Source organism: Hipposideros armiger, unplaced genomic scaffold (genome assembly GCF_001890085.2).
Source record: "Hipposideros armiger isolate ML-2016 unplaced genomic scaffold, ASM189008v1 scaffold_532, whole genome shotgun sequence".
Classification (NCBI taxonomy): Eukaryota; Metazoa; Chordata; class Mammalia; order Chiroptera; family Hipposideridae; genus Hipposideros; species Hipposideros armiger.
The window spans coordinates 28,987-51,183 of NW_017731882.1; the positions used below are offsets into that span (position 1 = coordinate 28,987).

Below are 22,197 nucleotides of genomic sequence, written 5' to 3' on the forward strand. Positions count from 1 at the left end.
AAAAGGGAACCCTGGTGCACTGTTGGTGGGACTGCAGATTGGTGCAGCCATTATGGAAATCAGTATGGAGGTATTTCCAAAAAACTGGAAATGGAACTACCTTATGACCCAGCAATTCCACTCTTAGGGATTTATCCAGGAAAACCAAGACACTAATTCGAAGAAATACATGCATCCCTATGTTCATTGCAACGCTATTCACAATAGCCAAGACTTGGAAACAACCGAAATGCCCATCGGTAGACGACTGGATTAAGAAACTGTGATACATTTACACAATGGAGTATTACTCAGCTATAAAGAAGAAGGAAATTGTACCACTTGCCATGATATGGTTGGACCTACAGAACATTACACTAAGTGAAATAAGTCAGTCAGAGAAAGACACATACCATGTGATCTCACTTATATGTGGAATCTAAAGAGCTGAATAAATGAGAATGTAAACAGAAATAGTCTCAGAGACACAGAGGAAAAGCTGATGGTTGCTAGTTGGTAGGGGGTGGGGATGAAAGAGAAGGAGAAGGGACGAAACAATATAAATTGGTAACTACAATATGGCCTCAGGGATAGAAAAGACAGCCTGGGGAATATAATCAATAATGTTGTAAATATTTTTTAGGGGTCCAGATGGACTCATATCTTGTTAGGGAGATCACTTTATAGACAGTGTAGAGGCCTGACTGTTGCACTGTATATCTGAAGCTGATGTTGAATAATATTGTATGTCAACTATAATTTTATATACATATAGTCACGGGATGTCGAGTATAGTGTGGGAATGGAGTCAATGTAATTGTAATAGATATGTATGATATCGGGGGTGGGGGAGCCATGGATGGGGGAAAGGGGTTGTCACTTTGTGCAGGGTGAAAAAGATAACTACTGCATTGTTTTGTACACCTGAAACTAAAAATAAAAATAAAAAATAAGAAAGCCCAATTTAAAAATGGACTAAAAAATCTGAACAGACATCTCATCAGAGAAAATATATAGATAGCAAATAAGCATAGGAAAAGATGTTTCCTATCATATGTTATCAGAAAAATGCAAATTAAATTAATGAAATACTACTATAAGCTCTCAAAGTGGCTAAAATCCAAAACACTGACAATGCCAAATACTGGCAAGGATATGGAGCAACAAGAACTCTCATTTATTGCTGGGGATGCAAAATGGTACAGCCACTTTGGAAGGCAGTTTGGAAGTTCCTTACACAACTAAGTACACTCTTACTATATGATATAGCCGTCATACTCCTTGGAATTCACTCAAATAAAATAAAAACTTATCTCCACACAAAATACTGTACATGGGTGTTTATAGCAGTTTTATTCATAATTGACAAAATTTGGAAGCAACCAAAATGTCCTTCAGTAAGTGAATAGATAAATAAAGCATGGCACATACATAAATGGAATATTATTCAGTAAAAAAAGAAATAAATATCAAGCCATTAAAAGATGGCAGAAACTTAAATGAATATTGCTAAATGAAAGAAACCAATCTGAAAAGTCTGTATGATTGCAACTATATGACACAGTAGGAAAAACAAAACGATGGAGGCAGTTAAAAAATCAGTGGTTTCCTGGGGTTCAGGAGGAGAGGAAAGAGGGAATAAATAGAGCACATGGGTATTTAGGGCGGTGAAACTACTATATGATACAATAATGGTGGGTACATGTCATTATCTATTTGTCATTTTCCCAGTTGTGCATCTATAGAATGTACAACACAAAATGTGAACCTTCATCTAAACTATGGACTTTAGTTAATAATAATGGCTCATCAGGGCCGGCTGAGTGGCTCAGTTGGTTAAGAGCTCGCTCAAGAGTTTGAGCTCTGAGCAACAGCAGTTCGAGTCCAGCCCGAGCTGAGCAGCCGCNACAGCAGTTCGAGTCCAGCCCGAGCTGAGCAGCCGCTGAGCTGCCAACAGGTAGCAGGATGGCTCAGCTAAAAAAAAAAAAAAAAAAGAGCAATAATAATGGCTCATCAACTGTAAAAAATGTAGCACACTACTATAAATTGTTAATACTAAAAGAAACTGGGGTGGAGACTTAAGGAGGTAAATGAGAACTACATGTACTTGCCACTCAATTTTTCTGTAAACCTAAACCTACTTTTGAAAATAAAGTGTATATCAGGGTTTTTTTTAATGATGGAAAAATCAACACATTCTCAGATGAAAAGACTAAGAGGATTTGTCTCCAATATACCTAGAATGGCTAAAGTAAATACTTTGCACAGAAAGGAAATGATATAAGAAGGAATTGAAGTGAAGAAAGAATGTAGTAAGAGTGAAAATATGGGTAAATGATAGATTTTCCTTCTCTTGAATTTTCTAAATTATGTTGGATGGTTGAATAAAAAATTATAACATTAATACTGTCTAATATGTTTCTTGGTGCATGTAGAGCAAATACATAACACAAATATAAAGGGGAAGAGTAAAGGTATAAATGGAGGTGAAGTTTCTTTACTTGATCTGGTAAAAAGTTTACACCAGTAGAGTAGTAAATTATATATCTTTAATGTAATATATTAGATGAAATGGACCAATTTTTCCAAAAGTACAAACTACCACAACTCACCCAATATGAAATAATTTGAATACCCTGTTATCTATTAAGAAAACTAAATTTGTAATTATAAAACACTCAAAAAGAAATCTCCAGAGTGCTTTTACTGGAAAATTCTAACAAATGTGTAAAGAAGAATTATCAACAATTCTCCATAATCTATTACAGAAAATAGAAGAGAAAGAAATATTTCTTATCATATTCTATGAATCCAGTATTACTTTGATGCCCAAATCAGACACAGTACAAAAAAAAGAACATGACTGACCAATATCCTCCAGTAATATAAGTGCAAAACTCAATATATTTGCAAATAGAATTCATCAATATATACAAAGAAGTACACATTAGGCTGAAATAGTGTTTATTCCAGGGAAAAAGAGTAGCTTAATAGTTGATAATCAATCAATATCACCCATCATATTAACAAGTTAGGGATAAAATCTCATGCTTATACACGTTAATGCAGAAAAAAATTGACAAAATTTAACATCTGTTTATGATAAAAACTAGGAACAGAGGTGAACTTCCTCAGCTTGATGAGAATATGTACAAAGAATCCACAGCTGACATCTTATGCATATCTTATGATGAAAGATTGAATGTAGGGGTACAGAAGAAGGATGACCACTCTTGTCACTGCTACACAACATAGTACTGCAAGTTTGCCCAGGGTAAGAGGGAAAGAAAAGGAAATATAAGTCATACAGATTGGAAAGGAATAAATAAAACTGTATCTATTTTCAGATGACATGAGAAAATTCCAAGGAACCTACAGGAAGAGAGAGAGAGATTGAGAGAGAGAGAGAGAGAGAGAGAGAGAGAGAGAGAGAGAGAGAGAGAGAGAAAGTTCCTAGAACTAATAAACAAGTTTGGCAGTTTCTGAAGTTACAAGATCAACATACAAAAATCAATTGTACTTCAATGATACAAGCAACTAATACTTGGAAATTAAAATAAAAATATAATGCCATTTACAATTGCTAAAAAATGAAATATTAAATGTAAATCTCACAAAACATGTACAAGACTTGAATTCTGAAAACCAAAAAATGTTAATGAAAGAAATAAAATAGACCTGATAAATGGACACATGTACTGAACACTGAGTTTATGGATTGGAAGACAACACAATAAAGATGCTAATTCTCTCTAGGTTAATATATAGGTTTAATGCAGTTCCTATCAAAAATACCAGTGCTATAAATTTTTATAGAAATAGGCAATATTATTATAAAATTTGCCTGGAAAGAGGATATATTTTTCACAGATGACATGATCATATATGTAGAAAACTCTAATGATTCTCCAAAAATTAATGAGAGTTAATGAATGTAGTGAAGTTCTGGAATACAAAATCAATACATAAAAGTAAATTGCATTTCTAGACACTAACAATGAATAACATAAAATGGAAATTAGTAAAACAGTTCCACTTAAAATAGCATGAAATAGAAAAATATATACTTAGGACTAAACTTAACCAAGGAGGTGAATGTAGATTAAAGGTTACCTGGGGCTAAGGGGAGAGGGAATAGAGGGTACTTGTTTAATGGGGGTAGAATTTCTATTTGGGGAAATGGAAAAGTTTGAAAAATAAATACTGTGATATTTGCACAACATCATGTGTGTAACTTATGTCCCCGAACTGTGCACTAAAAAGTGATTAAATGGAAACTTTTATATTATGTATATCTTATCACAATATGAATAAATAAATAAATAAATAAAGCTGGTATGTGACAGTGACATTACAAATTATTAGGGAAATGATAGACTAGTAGATGGATTAGACTAGAACAACTAACTATAATGGTGGCAAAAGTTATAATCCTAATTCACAGTAAACAAAATTTTAATTTCCTGTTGATTTAAGGGCCTAAATGTAAAAAGCAAACTTTAAATCTTTTAGGAACTTTTAGGATACAAATATAGAATAGAAATTGATTTAATTCAAAAGCACAGTCATTAAAAGAAAAGACTGATGAATTTTACTATATTAGTATTAAAAAACTTCTCATCCAAAAGCAACTACAAAAGCTTTTTGTTAAAAAAAAAGCTCTGCATGAAAAAATGAAAGCAATAATTAAATACTAATTCATACCTATTACAATTACAAAATTTCAAGTGTCTAGCATCAGAAAGTGTTTACATGGATATAAGGAAATGAGGACTCACATGCTGCTAGAAGTAGAAAATAACTTTTGAAAACTCTATTGCCCAGGCATTCTGAAAAGAGTGTGCACATGGAGGGTAACCTAGGGTTCAGACACCGAGTCCAGGTAGTTGAAGAAGGGATGAATTAGCTGCAGAGATGGGAGACTGATTAGAGAGAATAGAATTGATCATATTAGTAATCATATTGAGAGTAATGAAAGGCAAGTTTCTCACTGTCACAGGAGGTAGTTACAAATATGGAAAGGGAAAAAGCTAGAATGAACCCTGTGATGTTAGTTTGGAATCAGAGGCATCTATGTGGGTATGAACTCATAGTTTTCATAAATGGATGATAGATAGATAGATAGATAGATAGATAGATAGATAGATAAACAGATAGCTTTATATAGACTGACAAATTTCTTATCTCTAGCTGTGTTCAATAAAAGGGCCTGGGATAGTGACACCCAAATAACAATGAATACACCTAACACCCAGATCTAGACTTCTAAATACGATTCTCCACTAAAAGCTATCAGTGTTCTTTGAAGGAATGGCTGGGGGAGGGGAGGTTATCACTTTGTGAGGGGTATAAATGTCTATTACATTGTTCTGCACACCTGAAACTAATAAAAAAAAAAGAAAGGGAGAGAGGGGGTCGGGGAGGGAGGAAGGAAGGAAGGAAGGAAGGAAGGAAGGAAGGAAGGAAGGAAGGAAAGAAGGAAGGAAGGAGGAGCTGAATCCAGGGTTTGGGCAATACAGATGAAGCGATGCATTTTGTTTTGCCAGATAGGAAGGTGCTCAAAGTATGATGGAGACATGTCAAAAAGACACAGTAGCAAACCCTAAGAGGTTTACACAGGCCACATCTGCATTTAAACATCAGAATAATGACAATAATGGATTATTAGGCATTATTAAAGTAAGAAACCATGAGTCCATATGGGTATAAATAAATTAAAAGTTTGGTGAGGAATAGGATACTTAAATAGTTTCAAAGTACCTCACTACAAAATACTTATTAATTACAAAGGAATAAAGGGACCTGGAAAATCCTACCTAAGAGCAGTGGTCAAAAAAAATCTTCAGTAATGGAATAAATCAAAATCAGGTGCCACCTGATAGAATACAATTAGAAAACCATGGCATCATTCTGTGATACTCTTGCCAAAGATGCATAACCTAAATTGAGCCATAAAGAAACATTTTTTTTAATGAGGGCCATTCTAATCTACACTGACCTGTGACTTTCAAGAGTCACAAGGTCATGAAACCAAAGAAATACTGAGAAACTGTTCCAGATGGAAAGAGACTAAAGAAATATGACAACCAAATATAAAGCACAATTTTTAAAGAGATCCTTTTGCTATAGTTGACACATGGGCACAATTGGTGAGACTTGAATGGCATTTGAGGATTAGATGGTACTAATGCATCAGGGTTAATGATGACGGTTTTATTGTGTGTACATATGTTGGGGGATATTCTTATTTGTAAGAAATACACACTAAAGTATTAGAGGTGAAGGCAACATTCAAATAGTCTAGGAAAAATACATTTATACTGTGCTTGCAATATTTCTGTAAAATTGTGATTGTTCCAAAAAATTAAACAACCCTGTTGGCAAAAATTTACCTTGAAAATATGCATTTCTACTACCAATAACCAAAAAACTCTCCCATATGTAAGCAAACAGGTCCCAACATGCTCATTGTAGTAAAGAAAGTATAATAGTGAAAAAGAAAATCAACCCAAATGTCCATCAAAAGGAGCATGGTTATGTAAATCTAAGTATATTTATACACAGGAGTACTACACAGTAATTCAAATGAATTAACTATCTCAACATTACTAAATAGTATTAAAAAATCAGTTGCAAAACAAGAGGGATAATACTTGTGTGTTTTAAACAGACCAAGCAGTCCTATGTACTTTAACGATGCATGCAAAGGACAAAAAGTATAAGAGCGTGAACAGGAAGAATACACACCATTTCAGAATATCCAGTAACCTCGCAGGAGGGAGAAGAACGCAATTAGATGGGTTCAACTGTTTCAGTATCACCTTAACTGTATTTTATCTGAATAAAAAATGGCATTGTTTCGCTAAATTTGTGCATAGTAGTATATGAGTTTGTGTTACATTATTTCTTATACCTTCCTTTATGATGGAAAATATTTCATTATTAAAATTTTAAAACAATAGTATAAAATAAAATTGCTATCAAAATTTCAGGGGCTCTGAGCAGAATTTGAAAATAAGGACTGGCCTGGCTATAAGCCACACTGAGGTTTTCCGAACTAAACTACATGTCTCTGTCAGAACTCTTCGCAAAGCCTGCAGGATTTGAGTGGGCAGCAAAGAACCCAACCCGTGCCTGAGTGAGCAAGCTGCAGAGGAGGAAGGGAATGGCATTTATGAAGATGAAGAATGTGAGCTGAGAAACATGAAACCCTTTGATTTCTGGAAGAAATATTTTCTTTTGCAGAGGATCACGCTCTCTGATTAACATGAAGGGCTAATAAAGAGCTGTTTTATATACCATTATGTAGAAGATATAATATTACCTCTAATATTAGTAAATATAGTTATGAATATATTTCATACCTTATTAAATATACACAATAGATTTGTTATTATGATGTGATTATATAAAATGGTCCTATTATATCATGACTTCTTAATGTTAATTAAAGCAATGCATACAACAAGAGAATTGTCCCTTCCAGATCAGTCCCTTTGTGGCTTGCACCACGTTACAGCAACCATTTCATTATTCACATAACTGTGCTGTCTGCTGTTTTAAATCCTTGCTTCATAGTAGACACCATAATTAAGCTCCTGTTCAAGTGCAGGAAGAATGTTTTTCATTGATTTCCAGGAACAGTTTTCCCATTTGAGTTTCAAATCTTCCCATGCTATCAGTTAAACTTAATATTTTCTAATAGACTGTGCCTAGCTAAGCAATGTATTTGGTTAGAAGGGAAGCATCACTCTGTTTGTGAATGGGATTCATTCTCCATTTGTTTGGTTATAAGTCAATAGTTAGGGAGCACAGATAGCCCAGTGAGCCATATTAACTGAGTGTGCTTCATCTCCACTGTGTGAGGATGGAGATGTGGACCCAGAACTGATGTAAAACTTGATCTCGAGATTCTGTTCAAATGAGTTTTCAACTGGATCAGTCTAGAAAAACAAAAATCCAAGAGATCAATGTATAGAATTCATGGTTCTTAACGTAAGTCATCAACAATACAATATTTCTTAATAACAAAACTAAAATTTCAGTATTTTTATTACAAGTATCTCAACAGGCAAGGCTGTGGACATAATGCTACAGTAGTGGGCAAAGCTGTTCTGCCCCTACCACTGAGAAAGAAGGGAGCGGCATTTGTGAAGATGAGGCACTCTCTTCTCAGCAGTCAGTCTATTGCCCAGTTGTCCTTATGGATGTATTATGATGTCAAAGGAAATTGAGCAGGTGGATTCCATCCAGAGTGGATAATAAAGAAATGGATGCAAACTAAGTAATTCTGTCCCTGAGGGTACCTGATGAAGGGGATCAGAATATGTCATCACAAAATATGCCACTTTGGCATACTGATTATTTTAAATCAAAGTTCTTGAGAAACAGCCAGTGCAAGAAAGACACTCTGACCCTCCTTTGCCCTCCTGAAAGCAGGAGAAAACCTCCCCTGTGAAAGTGCCCTCCCTGGACCAGGAGGAGGGAAGACATTCTCATCTCCAGAGACAGGGAATTTGGGGCCAAGAAGGCTGTATAAACAAACCTTGTTACACTAACCCTTACCTTTCTTCTTCACCCACAGGCCAATCCCTCCATATTGTCAATTCTTCACCAACTTATTATTTCTTTGTCTAAAGGGTATAAAATCTTCCTACTCTGTTCACTTCTTCAGGTCTTCATTTTCTTGTGTAAAAATAAAATGTGTATGCTTTTGTCCCACTAATATGTCTTTGTCAGTTTAATTATTAGGCCCAGCCAGAGACCCAAAGAGAGTAGAGAAAATGTTTTCCTCCCTATACTGGAATTAAATGAAAGTAAAAGAGGAATAATGTCGGGGCCGGCCGAGTGGCGCGATGGTTAAGAACTCGCTTGGGATGCCAGAGGGCCCCGGTTCGGATCCCACATATGAGGGCCAGTGACACTGCCCTCCGCAGCTGAGATGCTGAACAACAGCTCAACCTGGAGCTGGGCTGCCATGAGTCGCCGGCGACGGCGTGCGCTGCAGTCCCTGTGGCAGTGGATTGCCATGGGCTACCGTGTGTGGCCAGCAGCCAGCGTGAGCGGCCAGCAGCCGCAGTGAGCGGCCGTCCAGAAGCCGGCGACTGATCTGCCTCGCCAGAGAAGAGCGCAATGATGGTGCCAACTTGGGCCAGTGAAGCAACATCCTCCACAACTAGACTGAAGAACAAAACGACAGCAACTTGTCTGTTCCCCTTCCCCCAACTCCCCAGCACTGTTCCCATCCCCCCAATTCCTCAATAAAAAAAAATCTTTAAAAAAAAAAGAGGAATAATGTCAGAAGCATGGAGGCACAAGGGGTCTCCTTAATCTCTCTCCTTGAAGTTACAACAACTGAAATAGCTATGATTCAACAAAAGATTCCCTGCACAATACACAAACATGTCTGAGAGACCTGTGCATCAAAACATCTGAAGGTGGGTGAATTGGGTCAAAGAGGGGAGGAGGGAAGGAAAACCAGCAGAGACGAGTGCCTCAGACTCAGCCCAGAGCTCACTACAGTCCCGGGAGAAGGGAAGATTAAGGCTGCAGGTGCACTGTCTGTGACCCAGAGCATTCCTTCCTAAGTGATCAGCATACAATACGGCTGAACCCAGTGATTGGAGCAAAGACCAAATACAGAGTGCGACAGCTGTGGTCTAGCAGGCAGAAAACGAAGCCACCGAGCATGGCTGCCTCCCCCATCCTCCCAGAGCTTGCCTCCCTGCACCTTCCCCAGAGCTAGCAGCAGGCTCCAGAAAAAAACTGTAGCAGTGAATATTGGGTTAAAGAGCAGATTATCTACACGCCTGAGAACTGGAGGCACAGCCCCTGAGTGGCAAATGCACACTGGGGCTAATCCAGTGACGAGGGTGGAGATACAGAGGCCAAGCAGTTGAGGTCTGACAGTCACCATTACTCAGAGAAGAACAAAGACACAAACACACCAGCCGCCTCTCCCACCACACCACACCTCCTTTGCAACAGATCCCAGTGGGGGTACCTGGGTCACCTCAGGCAGCACAGTACTATATCTAGCTGCAAGGACACCACTGGGATTTTAGAGGTTCAGAACCCCATTGCCCACCACATTCTCCCACAGGGGTGGTGCCCTGGGACCAAGGAGATCTGGTCACAGAGGAGACGCCCACCTCACCAGGAAATACAAAGCATCTTCTACCACTAGAAGCTGGAACAGAGCAAAAGGAAATAAAATGCTCCAGCGCCACCTACTGGAAAACAAAAGAAAGACCTCTTCATATAAACCTGCTGCAGGGGTCATTCCCATAAATGCCTAAAAGGAGAAATAATCCATCAAATACCATGAACAGCCAAGGTAACAAGGCAGCTCAGAAAGTCAATGAAGAATCTCCAGAAAATAAATTTAAAGACATCGAAATGTGTGACTTAAATGACAGAGAATTCAAAACTGCAGTTCTGAAAAAATCAACAAGATCAAGAAAACTCAGGCAGTTTAACGAACTCAGATATAAAATCAACAAACAAAATAAATACTTTACCAAAGAGATTTAAAATTTTTTTAAAAATCAAAAAGAAATTCTGGAGCCGAAGAACTAAATAAAAGAGCTGAAGAATGAAATAGTAAGCTTAGGAAATAGAGCTGACCAAATGAAGGAAAGAATCAGTGATATACAAGTTAGAAATCTGGAAATGATGCAGATGAAAGAAGAGCGAGACTTGAGAGTTAAGAGAAATTAAAGAACTCTATAAGAACTATCTGACTCCATCAGAAAGAGCAATATAAGATTAATGAGTGTACCAGAAGGAGAAGACAAAGAAGGGCACAGAGAGCCTACTCAAATAAATAGTTGACAAGAACGTCCCAAACCTATGGAAAGAACTGGATCCTTGAATCCAAAAGGCAAAAATAACTTCTAATTACCTCAATCCAGAAAGGCATTCTCCAAAGCACATTATATTGAAACTATCAAAAATTAATGACAAAGAAAAGGTTCACAAGGCAGTCAGGGAAAAGAAGGTGGTAACTTATAAAGGAAAGCCCACTAGATCGTCATCAGATTTTTCAGCAGAAACACTAGAAGCTAAAAGGGAGAAAAATAAAATATTCAGACTATTAAAAGAGAGAAATTAAAGTCAAGAATAATGAATCCAGCAAAGTTACCCTTTATATATGAAAGAGAAATAAGACCTTTCCACACATGCGGAAGCTGAGGAAATTTTCCACAAGGCCTATATTACAGGAAATACTGAAGTGGATTATTCCACCTGAAACAAAAAAAACAGAAGATTACAAAACTACGAGTAAGATGACTAAAAGACGGATAGAAACAGAAAATTGCGACCCCTATTCAGAATAAGGCACTATATGCTTAAATATAACATAAAGGTTTTAAAAGGTAAAAACATAACAGAGTAAAAGAGAAGAAGAACATTGTTACTGTAATTAGGAAATAAACTTACCGCATTAATAGGGATAATTTGCGACAACAAAAACATAAAAGGGAAGGGGGTAAAGGTCTGAATATGCAAAGGGGAATGGAGATAAGATGCATGCAGAAGAAAAAGGACTACTGTATTTATGAATCATTCTTTTACATAAATTTAATAGTAACCACACACAAAAAAATCCACACATGAGACACATAACATTAAAAAAAGGGAAAAAAATAATACAATACCACCAAACCAAAATAACAGGCAGAAACACTAGGGCAAAGAAACAATGGAGACACCAAGCTACCAGAAAACAAAAGATAAAATGGTTATAGAAAAATCCTCATATATCAACAATCACCCTAAACTTAAGTGGTCTGAACTCACCAATAAAAGGACACAGAGTAGCAGATTGGATCAAAAAACAAAACCCAACCATATGCTGACTTTAAAAGACACATCTTAGCTGCAAGGACAAATGTAGACTCAAAGTGAAAGGGTGGAAAAGAATACCCCAAACAAAGGGCATCCAGAAAAAAAGCAGGTATAGCTATACTTATATCTGATGAAATAGACTTCAAGATAAAGAAGTAACAAGTGACCAAGATGGACACTTCACAATGATAAAGGGGATAATACATCAAGAAGACATAATAGTTATCAATATATATCAATATATACCAAAATATGCCAAAAAAACGTAGACACATTTTAACTCTTTCACTGTGTAATTGATTTCAAGTTTTTTTAAATGTGTCAGAAATCCACACAAAAAAACAAAAAGTTGATATTTTGACTACTTTATTCATTTAATAATAACAATTTGAGCTGCTTTGTATATAAATGACATATTTGATGTATAAAAGTGTCCTATTCTTATTTATTCTTGAAAAACACAAAAATATAGAAAAATGTACATCTATTTTCCTAAACTTCCTTTCTGGAAGATTCCATCCACAGTCAGCAAATGGAAATATTCATTCAGATGTATCCGACCATCAGAGCAAAAGCGTTGAGATATTATTTATGTATTACTTTTCAAAGTTGAATTGAATTACATAGCAATGTGTAGTATGAAATTCGCTCAAAAGATGGCATTAATCAAAAAATGCTAACATCATTCATTGTATTACAATTTTAATACAAATTTTTTCTTTCTTAAAATGTGTATACATTTTTTGGCACCCTCTGTATAAAGCAACTACTAACAAAACTAAAGGAAGAAACTGACAATAACACAATTATAATAGGGGACCTAAATACCTCATTGACAGCTATGAATAGATCACCCAAACAGAAAATCAATAAGCAAATATAGTAGGCCCCAAATGACACATTAGACCAAATGGACATAATTGACATTTACAGAGCCTTTCATCCCATAACACCAAATTATACATTCTTCTGTAGTGCACATGGAACAGCATCAAGGATGGACCATATATTGGGATGCAAAACTAGACTCAACAAATTAAAGAAGACTGAAATCATACCAAGCATATTATTCAACCACAATGCTTTAAAAGTGGAGATCAACTGCAAAAGAGAAAGCAGAAAAAACACAAATGAGTGGAGATTAAACCACATGCTATTATAGAATGGCTGGATTAAAAAAAAAAGATCAAAAGATACATAGAAAAGAGAGATCAAAAGATGCATAGAAAAAAATGAGAATGAAAATACAACATATCCAAACTATTGAGAGGCTGTGAAAGTAGTAATAAAAGGGAAATTTATATCATTACACATCCATCTCAAGAAACAAAAAAAAGTCCCAAATAAACAACCTAACATTATATCTTAAAAACTAGAAAAAGAACAAATGAAACCCAAAGTCTTCAGAAGGAAGGAATCAACAAAAATAGAGCAGATTTAAATGAAATAGAGAACAAAAAGACAGAAAAAATAAGGAAACAAAAAGCTGGTTTTTTGAAAAGGTTAATAAAATTAACAAACCTCTGACTAGACTAACTAAGGAAAAAAGAGAAAAGATGCAAATAAACAAAATAAGAAATAAAAGAGAAGAAGCTATGGCAGATACCACAGAAATACAAAGGATTATACAAAAATACTATGAAGGACTAGATGCCACCAAATTCAATAACCTAAAGGAAACGGACAAGTCCTTAGAAACATATAACCTGCCTAGACTGAATAACAAAGAACTGGAAAATCTAAATAGGCCAATCAACAGTAAGGAAATTGAAACAATCATCCAAAACCTTCCCCAAAGCAAAAAGTCCAGGACCACATAGCTTCACTAGTGAATTCTACCATTCAAATGTGATTTAATACCTCTCTTTCTCAAACTCTTGAAAAAAACTGACAAAGAGGCAATACTTCCTAACTCATTTTATAAGGACAACATTACTCTGATACTGAAACCTGGTAGGGATAACACAATAAAAGAATACTACAGACCAATATCTCTGATGAATACAAATACAAAAATCCTAAACAAAATACTAGAAAATTGAATGTAACAATACATTATAAAGATTATACATCACAATCAATTGGGGTTCATTCCAGGGACACAAGGATGGTTCAACATACGCAAATCAATAATAAACAAAATAAATGATAAAAATCATATGATCATATCAATAGATACAGAAAAAGCATTTGACAAGATACAATACCCACTTATGTTTAAAACACTTAATAAAATGGGTATAAAAGGGAAGTATCTCAACATAATAAAGCCATGTATGATAAGACCTCAGCTAATATACTTAACGGTGAAAAACTGAAAGCTTTTCCTCTAAGATCAGTAACAAGACAGGGATGCCCCTTCTCACCACAGTGATTCATCATAGTATTGGAAGTCCTAGCCAGAGCAATCAGGCATGAGAAAAAAAAAAAAGGCATCCAAATTGGGAATGAAAAAGTCAAATTGTCACTTTCTGCAGATGACATAATTCTTCATATACAAAACCTTTAAAACTCAGTACCAAAACACTACTAGAAACAATAAACAACTACAGTAAAGTTTCAGAATGCAAAATTAATGTATAAAAATTCATTGTGCTCCTATTAACTAACAATGAAATTTCAAAAAAATAAATAAGAAAAACTTATTTTCAATTGTAACAAAAAGAATAAAATACCTAGGAATAAAATTACTGAAAACTACAAGACACTATTAAAAAAAGTAAAGAAGACACAAAGAAATGGAAAGATAGTCCATGTTTATGAATTGGAAGAATAAACATAGTTAAAATGGCCACGTTACCCAAAGCAATATACAGCGTTAAAGTAACCTCCATCAAAATTCCCTATTTTAAAGAAATAGAACAAAAAACATCAGATTTGTATAAAATCACAAAAGACCCTGAAAAGCCAAAGCAAACCTGAGAAATAAAGAACAAGACTGGAGGTATCACACTCCCTGACTTCAAATTATGCTACAAAGCAACAATATTGAAAACAGCATGGTATTGACAGAAATACAGACATACAGACCAATGGAACAGAATTGAGAAACCAGCAATAAACCCACATATATGTGGGCAAATAATTTTTAACAAAAGAGCAAAAAAAACATACAACGGAGAGAAGAAAGCCTCTTCAATAAGTGGTGCTGGGAAAGTGGAAATCCATGTGCAAAAGAATGAAACTAGATTGTTATCTGACACCATACACCAAAAATAACTCAAAACGGATCAAAGACCTAAATATAAAACCTGAAACAACAAATTGCATAGAAGAAAGCATAGGTACTAAACTTATGGACCTTGGGTTTAGAAGGGATTTTATGAATTTGACCTCAAAGGCAAGGGAAATAAAAGCAAAAATAAATGAATGGGACTATATAAAACTAATAAAAAGCTTCTACAGAGCAAAAGAAACTATTAACAAAACAAAGAGGCAACCAACCAAATGGCAGAGTGTATTTGCAAACAACATCTCCAACAAGGGGCTAATATCCAAAATATATAAAGAATTCATACAACTCAACAACAACAACAAAATGATCCAATTTAAAAAATGGCCAGAGGACCTCAACAGACACTTCTCCCAAGAAGATATACAAGCACCAACAGATACATGAAACGATGCTCAACTTCACTAGCTATTAGGGAAATGCAAATCAAAATCAGAATGAGACACCACCTCACACCAGTTAGAATGGCTATTATCTACATGACAAGTAATAACAAGTGTTGAAGAGGCTGTGGAAAAAAAGGAACCCTTATCCACTGCTGTTGGGAATGTAAACTGGTATAGCCACTATGAAAAACAGTATGGAGGTTCCTCAAAAAATTAAGACTAGAATTACCATATGACCCAGCAATCCCTCTTCTGGGTATCTACCAAAAAAATCTGAAAACAATGATCCATAAAGATATATGTACCCCTGTATTTATTGCAGCATTATACACAGTGGACAAGACATAGAAACAACCAAGGTATCCTTCGAGAGATGATTGGATAAAGAAGATGTGGTATATATACACAATAGAATATTACTCAGCCATAAGAAAAGATGAAATATTACCATTTGTGACAACATGGATGGATCTCAAAATTATTATGCTAAGCAAAATAAGTCAGAAAAAATCAAGAACCATATAATTTCTCTCATATGTGGGATATAAAACTGAAAGTAAAAAGCAAGACAAACAAGCAAAAACTCATAGACACAGAAAACAGTTTAGTGGTTACCAGAGGGTAAGGGATGAGGGGGTGGTAGAAGAGGGAAAAGGGGGTCAAACATATGGTGATGGAAGGAGAACTGCCTCTGGGTGGTGAGCACACAATGCAATATACAGATGATGTATTACAGAATTGTACACTTGAGACCATATAATTTTACTAGCCAAAGTCACCACAATAAACTTAATTTTAAAAAACAAAGTAATAGAAATTAATCAATATTGTGACTTACGGTGCAAACACAAACCCCTGCTCATTTTAAAGCATAAAAATACTGACAATTAGAGTCACCATCTTTTATATTAAGAAATTGTTAAACTTTAGTTTGGAAGATCATATAGGGCATAATTTAGTAATTTCCAAAGTTATAATGGTTCTTAAACAAACTGCAGAGGAAGCTCCAGAATTTCTATGTAGAAGAGTGTCCATCAGAAGATGAGGGGAGGCCTCCTGGGATTGCACGCACAGTGTTTCATGTAGTACTGAAGAATAAAAATAGTGTGTTTTGCTATTGTCTTTACACTTAATATTTAATATACATAAGATGATGGTAGTAGTGGTTGGGTGGTGATAGCAATTGTAGTTGGGGATATAGGGATTTGGGGGAGTTGGTATAAATTATGGAAGGGGTAACATGGCCTAAAGCACTCATTGACAAAAAGTCCTGTGGGCTTGATTGAGCATGTTCTTGGGCTAACAGAACAAACTCTCTTGAGAGAGTAAGGCCAAATAAAGCAAAAATTCATGCTGTGCAAAGCAAAAAGCTCTGCTTAGTAAATTACTTCTTAAGCTTTTCAGTTCAAGGCAGCATCAAACATATGGCTTAAATCCCCAAATTCCCTGTGTTTTCTCAAGTTAGAGATAGTGTCTTCCGCTGTTAATTCACGTGACCAGTGTTGTGAAATATGATACACTCTTCATAATATTCAACTGATGCTTTTGGGGGGTGAAGAATTTAAGTCTGCTTATGGATTAATCCTTGGTATCATTTTCTATGTGGTTAATATTTTAGAAATCAGTAAGTCTCCCAATAAAATAATTAAGCCTATTGCTGAAGGTTGGAATTTTAAAAACCAGTAATATCTGCCTGTCACCTAATGTTAATAGATGTATCCCCTGGAAGGGCCTTGAACCACACTGTGGGAGAGCCTCAGATCTCATTGCAGCACCACTGAATCTCAAGTCTTTCCACCTTCCCCAGCTGCTGCTTCCCGACTCCACCTCCCAACCTGTGACCACAGCCACACCATTCACACCCGCCCCACTCCCTTTTCACAAGCTCTTCTGTTTAAATCACTTCTCTCTCTCTCTCTCCTTTTTTATTTTTTTATTTTTTGGAACCTTGTTTTTCAGTGTGAGTATTAGGGAAAACAGAGATAAGGGCATAAATCACATATATAATGTTAATTATTATGATTCAAACATCCAGGAAAGTACTGCCTCCATCAAAAATAGATCTCTGCCAGCAGCTCCTCGTGTGTCCCAGTTGCAACCTCATTCCTCCCCAAGTGAAATCACTTTTGGTACAGTAATCACTCATTTGCGTTTGTTTAGCAACTTATCACATTAGGTATGTGTCCCTAAACACTAAAGCAGTGTAAGTGCCCGCCATTAAGCTTTTGATTGCAGAGATATTGATTTCAAAATACGTCCATCTTGAATCAACATTCAGCCAGCTCTACGAGTATGACGCAGCTACTAGTATAACAAGATAAGGAAGTGGTCCGCTCCCACCCATGAAGGTCCCTTTTGCAGAAAGTCTGGGTGACCTAGATAACTGACCACTTGAGTGAGCCCACTTCTCCCTTTCATGTCCTAAGTCCTGCTCTTATATTTTAAATTAGACAATAAAGAGTGAGCCCACAAAAGCCGAAATACCCACCTTTCATCTTAATAATGGCAGAGCCCTAGGTCCGAGCTCCCTCCTACCCTCTCTACCTGCAACTTTGCTGTGTGGCCCTCGGCATGCGTGTACCCTCCAGGGCCAGTGAGTGACAGATATTGTACATCAAAGTTCCCTGCGGGTTTTTGCAGAAGCCTATCCTGTGGTCATAATAAGAACCACAAGGGCCAGTCTAGCCGCAACATTGGCCTTGATTGGGAAATCTCTGTGCGGCTCCCTACAAGTAATAAGACTCTGACAAGGGAGTGTCTCAGGCATTCCCTAGCCAAGAGCATCACTGTCAATATACTGAGACTGACATACCTGTAGTTTAAATTGCTCATAGTGTGTTCTCTTTTATACCTGAATTTTTTTCACTCAAAATTATGCAGTTGAGATTCATCCGTGGTATTGAGCTGTAATTCATTCATTTTTGTTGATATATAGTATTTCATTATTTTAATATACTGGAATTTCTTTATTCATTCCACAATTTGATGAACATTTGGGTTCATTCCTTGTTTAGCTGCTATGAACATTATTGTACAAATTTTTGGCATAGAATGTGCGAGTATTCCTATAGGATGTGCTTCTAGGAATGGAATTATAGTACATGAGGTTCCCATTGCTCCAAATGCTCACCAAAGCTTGCTTTTGCAGTCAATTTTAACCATTTTATTTTAACAATTTTAACTATGTAGTGGCATCTTGTGAGGTTTAGATCTTTTAATATGCTTATTGTCTGTTCAGATTTCCCCTTTTTGAATCACTTGTTAAGTTTCTTGCCACTCTCCCACTGGGTTGACTATCTTTTTAAAGGATTTTTAGGGTTCTTTGTGTATTTCTGGATATAAGCCTTTGTTAATTGTACATGTTGCAAATATCATTGTCCACTGAATCTTGATATGTTATATTGAAACTTCACTTTTGATGGAATCTTTTTTGGATTGATATATAATGAGTTAAGGAAGAATTAGCATCTTTATAATATTGAGTCTTTTTCAAATGTCCTTTTTTAAATTTTATAATACCTCTTCCTAGAGATATTTTAGCTACTGTTAAATTTATTTCTAAATGCTTGATTTCTTATGCTATTATAAATGGTGTCTGTTAAAAAGGTAATTGTCTAATATTTCTTGTTGGTATATAGAAATACATTTGATTTATGTATATTGATGTGGTGAATTGTATATTGATTTCTGTATATTGATGCTGTAGTCAATTAATGAATAATTCCTCTGATATCAAAAAAGGCTAGCAACATTTTTGCCACAAATTCACGAACTTAATTGTGAGACCTCATATGAGGAATCTAAAATAGTCAAACTCACAGAAGAAGAGGATAGAATGGTGGTTGCCAGGGTTGGGAGAAGTGAGGAGATGTTGATCAATAGGTATAAAGTTTCAGTTATGCAAAATAAATAAGTTCTAGAGCTCTGCTCTACAACATTTGCTTATAGTTAACAATATCATATTGTGCACTAAAAAAATTGTTGACAAAGTTTATTTCATGTTAAGTGTTCCTACAACAATAATGAATCACAAGGAAACTTTTGGAGGTAATGGATATATCTATTACCTTGATTGTGGTGATGGTTTCACAGGCATATATATATATATATATATATGTTCAAATCCATCAAATTGTATACATTAAATATGTATAGATTTTTGTATATCAATTACACCCCTATAAAGCTGTTTTTTAAAAAATGAATTAAATATCTCTATTAAAATTAAAATAACTGATATAGTTCCTACCTTCCTGACTGGAGCCAGACACATATCCAAAGCTTCCTTGACAATAGAATTAAACATTTTACAGAAATACAATTGAACTTATTATTGCTGCATGTAACAACATGGATGAAATTCAGAAACTCAGTGCTGTGCCACAAAAGAACATATACAATATGATTCCACTTACATGTATTCCAAATTTAAATCCTGTTGTTTAGGGATGCATATATCAAGTGTAAAAACATAACAAAAAGTGAGGAAGTCAGTAATATAAGCAGTGGGGTAGCTCCCACCAGAAAGGGAGAGCTTGAGACCAAGCAGGACACATTTCCAGGGCAGCAGCCATGGTTCTCATCTGAATGGAGGTCACACAGGTGTTTGATGCACTTGTCTGTATATGTGTCATAGTTCACGATGTAAAATCTTTTGTTTGTTATTTTAATTCTAATACAGGTTAATTTACAACTTACATAAACATGGAGCCTTACTTTTCACCAATACCTGTTTATCTCCTATGTGCTTGTGTCAAGACTTCAGTCTCCTAACATGGAATGATAATAAAACAGTTGTAAGGCAAGAATAAAGTGCTATTTAGAGAACACCAGTGACTTTTGAAGTCACTTGAGAAGCTTAGTACTTACTTCACACTGAGCCACAGCATTGGTGGTTGTATTAAAAGGTGCCAACGAAGATGAACTTGGATCTTGTTGCACTGTACCTGGAAGGCAATGGCAAACAGTTTTTAAGGTAACAAATTTGAAACTAACGTTCACGCCTTTTTCAATCAATCTATTTAAAATTGTTCTCAGACCATATTTTTCAGAGATAATCTGATTTATCATCTATACATATTTAAAGCAAAATATGTTTATATTTACTTATATAATAAATACATTTAATATATCTCAGCGTCCTGCATCTCAAATGAATGGACAACTTTTATCAAATTTATGGTAAACTTATCATGAAACTACGTAAATAAATTACGTTTTATGAATTATTTAACTTCTGTGTGTCAAACCACTGCTCTCTTTTCCCCAATATTATTACATTTAAATAAAACTTGAAACATTTTATGAAGACCCAAGGGGATTTAAGAAATACGATTATGCCAACAACGGCTACTTTTTTAATGCTAATTTCTCCTCACTCCAGGACTTAATTTCAAGTTGCGCATCCCTGGTACCTGGTATGCACTTCTTAACCTAAGTTATCTGTAATAAGAACATAGGCAGGTATAAGACAAATATGAATTACACTTAAAACTTTTATCAAAGTATCAAGGTGCTATTTATTAGACAGAATAAAGTGTCCAACTACAAGGAATTTTAAAGAAATTCCTCAAAGGAATTTTAAATAAATTTCAAACTTTATCAGCTAGCAATTGTGCTAACTTTAAGTATCTGGTATTCAGCATGAAGTCTTAAAGAATTATTATAATTCTATTTAAATATCAGAAAAGACCAACCACAAATTTAGACTTTCTCTAACGAACAAACCATTAATAACTGACGTTGCCAGAAGTGTGAGTTTTTCAGTTCTAAATCACTAACATGATTGCTAAATGGTCAATTTGAAAATGTACTCAGAAATGTCACATAACGCTGCTGAAGGATGGTATTGCTCTGCAGCATTTAGAGAGAAAATAATGGTAAAAATAAAACTCTAGGTTAAAATGTTAACTTCATAAACTACTATGGTAATCTATGGTCTTTCTCTTTTAGGTTGCTTCTAAAAAATGTCAAGCCTATCAGTACTCCCACAATTGTTGTTTTGGGATCCCAAGGACCCCACCCACTGGTGTTCTGTGATGAGCAGTGCTCTGGCCTTGGCTTCTGTGCTGGAGCATTCCCCCGTCTCCAGCCACTGCCACCTGAATGCTCTACGGTCACTTCTCCTACATCCAGCATCTCTGTACACCTCTCAAATTAGAACCTACATTGGTTTTCATTTTTGTAAGGATACTCAAATTCTCTTTAATTGTTTCTTCTGTTGTCCATGAAAAAGTCAACCCACAAATATTTATTGAATAACTACTGCTTTCCGGAGTTCACCTATCCTGAGTTCCTTATTAGCCTACCCTCTGCCCTCCCAAATATTTGCCAGCTGGTACAGGTCCACTATACTTGGATCCAATCTGATGTGAGCTGCAAAACTGTGAATTAAAAGCAAAGGGGGCTCACACTCGTACATGTGCAAGAAGGTAATTAACAAATGGTCTCCATTAAGAAAATATGTTCATTTAAAGGGTAACATTCAGAGTTTATTTTTTTCTTAAATTCTCATGTCATTAATACCCTCATAATGAAAGAAATTTTAAGATATTCATGTATTTAATAGTGTGAGTTATTACTAGCTTCCAGATTTGTGAGAAAATGTCCAGGAAATCTTTTGTAGGGTGTTAGATGGTCACATGTCTCGTTAGGGAGACCACTTCATGGATGGGGTAGAGGCTTGATCACTGCACTGTACACCTGAAGCTGATGTTGTATAATATTGTATGTCAACTATAATTGAATATA

At 35.6% G+C, this 22,197-nt stretch overlaps 1 protein-coding gene across 1 annotated transcript in view; it reads right to left on the reverse strand.

Annotated features, from left to right (window-relative positions):
* LOC109396672 (serine/threonine-protein kinase MRCK alpha-like) overlaps window positions 1–22,197 on the reverse strand; it is a 56,387-nt gene that overhangs the window by 24,364 nt on the left and 9,826 nt on the right. The window contains 3 exon segments of the mRNA XM_019668689.1: window positions 1,748–1,753; window positions 7,818–7,922; window positions 20,317–20,393. Coding sequence (XP_019524234.1) covers window positions 1,748–1,753; window positions 7,818–7,922; window positions 20,317–20,393 — 188 coding nt within the window.